Consider the following 7,128-nt stretch of genomic DNA (forward strand, 5'->3'; position numbering starts at 1 on the left):
TTTGATGATGCATCAGAGCTTACACCAATTTCAGAGATGAATTTAATAACCCATTTTAGCACTTATTGCAACATGTACGTACATCCTTTTATGATTAATGTGTATATAGTGTTATTTGTTTCCTTTACAATCTTCATAGCTTCTGATTAGATAAAAGACTTTCTCAGGGTCATAATTCTTGACTGATGGATATTTCATGTTTTGAGTTTTGGTCATTTATAAAGTCTCTACTGGGGTCCATTGACTGATTTTTAACAGAGTTTATCCCCAAGTGTGGCTCGAGATATCTGCCCTGAAATACCAATGGGATTTGGTGTTGTAGTTGGATTTTCCGGCTTCCGTTCTTTGAGTTACAAATACTTGAAGTTGATTAGCGGCATGAGCTAGAGCAGAGTGATATGAGACCACAAAATGTTCTTATACATCTGGTAAACTAGAAAAGTACAACGTGTGGCCATTTCTCAATCCATACTATTCTCTTATCTCATCAGGCAAATTCTACAAATAAGTCTCAAGTCTCCAAAATTTATTACTTTCTGGTTGTGACAGTAATATGTTAGTATTATTAACTCTGTAAAATTTACTAGGTTCGTTGACATTTAAGACTGAGCATAAGTTTTAGTGTTGTCTTCTACCTCTGCTTTGGATTGAAGACTTGCTTAGAAGCTGCTTAAGTTTCTAGGATGCCTAATCTGTTATGTCCTGAAGTAGAAATTGAGTGAAAGTTTACTTCACAAAAAGGTAGGGTTAGTGCTTTACAGTAAACCTTCGAATAAATTGGTATGGACTTCCAGATTTTGCATTTGTGTCATTTTACTACTGCCCTTCTGCTCAGTTGGTATGGAAATCAGCTTTTGTGGAATGAACTGTTGTGTATAGATCATGCTCGAAAAAGATGCTGGTCATTCACGTGGATTTAAGTTTATCACCTTTGCAGATTGCCAGGGCCATCCACGAGTCCATCGGAGAGATACATGGAAGGGACTTTGGTGATCGGGTCATTTCAGTGAACATAGTTGAAATGTGAATGTGTTGCACATACCTAAAAGTTGAGGATCCACGAGTGTTGTCCACATGTTCTGAGTCTGGCAAGAAGTGAAACCATCAAAAAGAATGTAATTTTTTGGAAAATTGAAGATGGAAGAACGAACCCATTTAGTTGCTTTTGATTTTTTTTTGCCTCTTTTTAGAGAAGTCTGTTGTACAATAAGCAGTTTGACTTTCTTTTTTATGTGATAGTGCGTGTATGAAGATCTTCCGATAAAATATCTCCTATTTGTTTGTCGGTTGCTCTCAGCATATAAACGCTTGAAGTCATGTTATTATCATTTGCGAAACAATTAACTTTAACTTTGCGCATAATTAAATCTTATTTTTATAGATTTTGTCTGTGTTTATATTTTCAATAAATTCATAAAAAATCTTCTGTAAATATTTAACAAAGCATTTTAAAGGATTAGTTCTTTGGAAAGTTGTTGACAAAAAAAAGTTCTTTGGAAAGTCCAGCAAACAATGCTAATAAATCAAGAAGCAATTTTTTTTTTCTTCACAAAACAAACCTTAAAAAAGACAGAAATTAAATAGCAGAAAATAAATGATAAATTGTTTTTGGGTAAAATGATAAATTTAAGAAACAAATAAAGAACTGCTTTATAAGTCGGTTCGTACTTGCTTTAAAGACTACAAAAATAAAAACTTAATAGTTGTAAAACCAAACAAAATGTATACAGTACTAATTATATGTTATACAATTTTAACATAAAATAAATAACCAAGATAAAGAATATATATAGATCTGAACTAATAATTTAGTCAACTTCCTATTAATCTTACTAATATCCTATAGAAAAATATCAATAAAACACAACAAATTATTTCAAATAGTTTTATATTTACATTTTATTTTTATAATTCTATAACCAATTCCAGTATACATGATACTCCCTCCGTTCCAAAAAGATTTATATTCTAAAAAAAATTGTTTCAAAAAGATGTATTTTATATTTTAATAAAAATTTTGACAACAAATTGAAAAACTGTGACCTTATAAAAAAATAATTGCATTTCTTAAAATCTTATTAGTTTATAAATATAGAAAATATAAAATTACAAAAAGCTATATATTAATAACTAATTTTTAATATGTTTTATTAATAAGTATGAAAAGTCTAAAACAAATATTATTTTGAAACTGAGGAAATATTTTTTTAGAATAAAATATACAAACTAAATTAAATTAACATTATAAGAAAAAATCCCGGCGTAGCCCGGAAAACCTCCTAGTTTTTATAAAGTAAGGGACGGAGATGAGGATGTATGAGTAAAATTATTATATTTCCAAAAGTCAATTAATGACATTTTCATGAATTAATTAAGTTTTTAGAATCAAGATGGCAAACATTTTTGTAAAAAGCCAAAAGGGGAAATTATATTTTTTAGGCCAAAAATGATAACTTTGTCCTATTAGGCTAATCATTTATGTTTTATTAGGCTATTTGTTTTTCAAAATGACAATACTACCCTTAATTTCAATTAAAAAAAATCGAAACTACAATTAAAAAAACTGCTAAATATTAAAATATAATTATTAACTAAAGTAACTAAAAAATATATTAAAATCCGAAAAAACTAAACTTGGTTTTTTATTTTATTTTTAAATTTAAAATTGATTTTTTAATTTTATTATTCCAATTTAAAAATTGATTTTATAAATCACGATTTTCTAGTTTCTTTTTTAAAAAATCGAATTTCTATTTTTTAAATCTATTTTCATTTTTAAATTTAAAAATTGATTTAATATATCATGATTATTTTTCCTAATTTTAAAATCGATTTACCTATTTAATATAAAATAAAAAAGATTTTATATAAAAAATCGATTTTCTGTTTAAAAATAAAACAATTTTTTATTAATAAATAAAGAAACATAATATTTCCAAATATTCTCTTGCGGAATTTTTAGAACTATCCTTATCAGTTGAATATGTATTCTACTATGTGTAAAATACATGAAACATATTTGAAATCGATTTCTACTAGTTTTAGATTTATAGTAGTATGTAGATTGTGATTTCTACAGGTTTTATATTTATAGTAATGTGTCGATTCCGATTTCTACAGATTTTAGAACTATAGGTTAAGCGTGGAATGTGTTTTCCAAATATTTTTAGATTACTATTATTTACGTATAACACATATTCTAAACATAGTAGATTCAATAAAAATTTGGATTATGTTTTCTACTACGTAGAATGTCAATTATAATTTTTCGTAGCAAAATATGAAATTGTGATTTAAACATGTTAGAACTGAAAAAATATATAAATACGTGGATAGATGTATTTCATCAGTATTTACTATTTTTCAATTTTGTTTTTGTTTGTAAAACTATTTATTTGATTTATTTAAGAAAATACTAAAGGTTATTAAAGGAAAAAATGGTACAAAAAGGAGATTAGCCTAATAGATATAGTTATCAATTTTTTTGCCTAAAAAAAGTTTCCAAAAAACTCATTTATGTGTTACAAATTTTAAGTTAGTTTTGAAAGAAACTCAATAATCAAGCTATATAAGTATTTCTTTAAATCAAGTATTTGTTTTACAAACAGGGGGTATATATCTGGGGACCTGGCCCAATAGAACACATGGGCCTTCAGATGAATATATATATATATATATAGACGCGAAGGAGGCTTAGCCGCAGCGAAACTTTCGACGAAGAGGCTTCTCCTATTTTCTTGTTCACAGAGTCGCGAATCATGTCCACCGGCACCGACGAGAGGATGGACAGACTTTTCCCCAAGCCACAGAGAAAAGAGATGTGTAAGATCGATCCCTTCCTCGTAATTGTTTGTCATAATATATCATGATTAGATTTCATCCGATCGATTTGTCATAATAAAATTTCGTTCATATTTGATTAATAAGACATAGACTAGATTTCATCTGATCGACCTGTTGGATTATAGTCAAAATTTCTTGTTTTCACGATCTGTTTTTTTTATATATAAGTTGTCTTGATATTCCTTCTGATCGCAGTGCGCTCCACGTATGTTATGTTCGACGCGGAGGATATCTCAATCCATGATCTTCTTTTGTATAGAAAGAATATCGTAACAGCTATTGAGAAAGACAATTATCGAGGGCGGATTAAAATCAAGTGTTACTTTGGTGAAAATATAACCATCCCCGAAGATTTGCTTGACCACTATTACAATGCCGGAATTTTTTCCAAAACAATTAAAGGTGTTTGACGCTTTACTTACCCCTCTTTTCTCTCTTTCTCACTATCTTTCTATCTCTTTGTTTTACATCCTTTTTAACTAATATGTATATACGTTGATCTTACTATTCCAGGGGACAGAGTTGGTCGAATGAACATGATGTTAGTGGAGCTTATTTTCTGGGCAATGTCCCATTATCCTGCAGGAACAAATGTGCTAATAATCACAAAGAACCAAAATATCCTAGAAGAACACAAGGTCTGGAATATTATTGAAGCTTTGCGAGAGAGAGATTTCCATTTTGTCATTGAACATCCTGATACCTTCTTTCTGCCAGCAGCATGCGCCGAAAGTTCTGAGGTCGTTGTTCCAATAGATACCAGTAAGGACGTTCGATCAGATGATGGCTCTTCAAAAATAAATAGCTAACTTGAGACTTTTTTAATATGATGTTGTTTAACATTTCATTTTATATGTATTTGACATCAACATGACCCCTATGTGGGACGGGTATCAAACAATTTACAATAAGTATATTTATATTGCTTCCTCTTTTCTATATTAATTAGTGATTGATAATCTCAAACCTATCGGTCTTCGCGGAAGAGTAGTAGAGGAGTCTCCGTGCTAGCTGTTTGTTCGCATTAACTATCCTCTATGTGTCATATGTATATACAATATGATTCTTGCTACATATTCATCTTCTATGTATGTTTCTTATAACTCCTCTTTTACGTGATTCCAAAAAAAACGAACTTTTTTTTTCTGTTTCGTTGCCATACGCAGTTGTTTTGTGATCATCAGTTTATTAATTTAAAGAAAATTTATTATAACCAAAAATAAATATCAATATTATTAAAACATGAACGTAATATTGATTTTCAACTATTTTAACGCAGTTATTAAATTTTTTATTAGTCATTTAAGAGAAAAATTTATACAATTAAAAAGCAAATATAACTAAAATATTAATATCAAATTTCTAAATAATTATAAATATATATATATATATATATATATATATTCTGTCCTTTTAAAAGCGGTTCAGAATCTAATCTATTCAATTAAAATATTAATATGACCTATTGATGTAGGCATAGTCCAACTATTTTAATAGAATAAATTAAAATATTTTATTAGTCATTTAAGAAAAATATTATACAAAGAAAACACATATGACTAAAACACAAATATAATAATTTAATTTCTTAAAAAATATAAAATAAAAAATATACATGTTTTTAAAAATTTAACTAAATGAGATCTAATAGTAATCAAAATTCTCTGGCAACAACACCAAATTTGATATCACTCAAATTACACTAAAGAGTTATTTACTCTCTCAAATAAAAAGTCGAGTTGTAGCACTTAGGAATTGAATTCACAAAATTTAACGCACAATATAACTCTAAGCAGTTTTTGTATGAATATGTATAGAAATATATATTGTATACAATGCTAGAGTTTTGAATGATAACTAGAAATATTAAAAAACAATTTTTAACTTCTAATCATCTAAAAATCTAAAATCTCAACACTGTTTTTAGTAGAATGAAATTTACCGATAATTTAATAATATTAATCTTTGATAGTTTGTTTTCTTATAATGTTTGTATTATCTTATTTATTACCTCATTCCATCTTTGATAGTTTGTTTCCATATCCCATTTTGTTTGAATGTGCATGTTTTTTTCGAGAAATTTTTGGGTTCACCCCTAGAGTGAACTTTTAGGTTCACCCAACCAATAGAATTTCGTTATTTCATATTCAGTATCTTTTAAAAAAGGAAATAAAATATTGTCAAATTATATTAATATTTTTAAACTAAAAAAAATTAATATTAATTGTAAACAAAATACGTTTTAGAAAAATATATTTTTAATACCGTCGGGCAAACACTAAACCCTAAATCCTAAACCTTAAATCCTAAACTCCTGGATAAACCCTAAACCCATGGGTAAACTCTAACTCTTGGTAAATCCAAAATGCTTGGATAAATTCTAAATCCTACGGTTTAGGATTTATCCAAGGGTTTATAATTTACCCAAGAGTTTAGGGTTTAGTATTTAGGGTTTAGGGTTTAGTGTTTTGCTGATTGTGTTAATTTTGTTTTAAAAAATTCAAATATTTAGGATTTATCCAAGGGTTTACAATGGATTTAAGGTTTATGATTTAGGATTTAGAGTTTAGGGTTTAGTGTTTTGCTGACGATATTTTAAATATAAAATTCTTTTTTGCGACTACTATTATTTTCTATTTATTTTTTATTTTAAAAACATAATAAAACTTGACAATATCTTGTTTTATTTTTTAAAAGATAATGAATATGAAATAACGAAAATCCTATTGGTTAGGTGAACCTATTGGTTAGGTGAACCTAAAGGTTCACTCTAGGGGTGAACCCAAGTATTTCTCATTTTTTTCAGCATGAATTATGAGAATCTCATGTATATCTTTGATATTTTGAAAGTTTGATATATGAGTAAAATCTTGAGAATATACCTCTTAATAACATAGACTGTAATAGAATTAGATAATCAAAATATGCAGATTTAGAAATCCATTTACCAAAACAATGAATTTTACTAAGAATTTAAGAATCCGCTAACCAATAACCAATAACAATGGATTCTGAACATCTTAGAAATATTTAGAAATCGTCTCCTAATAAACTCCTATTAATTTTGAAGCAAATCGTTTCCCAATCACAAAGTTTCCATAAATTTGATATAAAAATAACCGATGGATATTTAGTAATAAGAAATGCTGGTAAAATTATATATGTAATTATCACATAAATTTCTCCGACACATTATGCATTTTCTATTGCTTCTTCTTATTCGTTATCATTTCGTTCTTTTTATTAAATTTATAATTCATTGCTAATATGTTCCTAATTTTCTTA

General features: G+C 27.6%; 1 protein-coding gene across 1 annotated transcript; it reads left to right on the plus strand.

Moving 5' to 3' along the window:
- Nucleotides 1–3,661: 3,661 nt before the first annotated feature.
- LOC108838927 (uncharacterized) lies at nucleotides 3,662–4,771 on the plus strand. Its single transcript, XM_018611788.2, has 3 exons — nucleotides 3,662–3,822; nucleotides 4,039–4,245; nucleotides 4,357–4,771. The coding sequence occupies exons 1-3, from the start codon at nucleotides 3,759–3,761 to the stop codon at nucleotides 4,650–4,652; spliced, it is 567 nt and encodes a 188-aa protein (XP_018467290.1). The 5' UTR covers nucleotides 3,662–3,758; the 3' UTR covers nucleotides 4,653–4,771.
- The last annotated feature ends 2,357 nt before the right edge of the window (nucleotides 4,772–7,128 follow it).

The sequence above is a fragment of the Raphanus sativus genome, unplaced genomic scaffold, assembly GCF_000801105.2.
Source record: "Raphanus sativus cultivar WK10039 unplaced genomic scaffold, ASM80110v3 Scaffold0152, whole genome shotgun sequence".
Lineage (NCBI taxonomy): Eukaryota > Viridiplantae > Streptophyta > Magnoliopsida > Brassicales > Brassicaceae > Raphanus > Raphanus sativus.

Excerpts from the sequence above, each read along its gene's own strand:
- LOC108838927 (XM_018611788.2), top strand. The coding sequence starts at position 3,759 with ATGTCCACCGGCACCGACGAGAGGATGGACAGACTTTTCCCCAAGCCA. Across the intron at positions 3,823-4,038 it reads GCCACAGAGAAAAGAGATGT|TGCGCTCCACGTATGTTATG; the intron begins GTAAGATCGATC and ends TTCTGATCGCAG. Across the intron at positions 4,246-4,356 it reads TTTTTCCAAAACAATTAAAG|GGGACAGAGTTGGTCGAATG; the intron begins GTGTTTGACGCT and ends TTACTATTCCAG.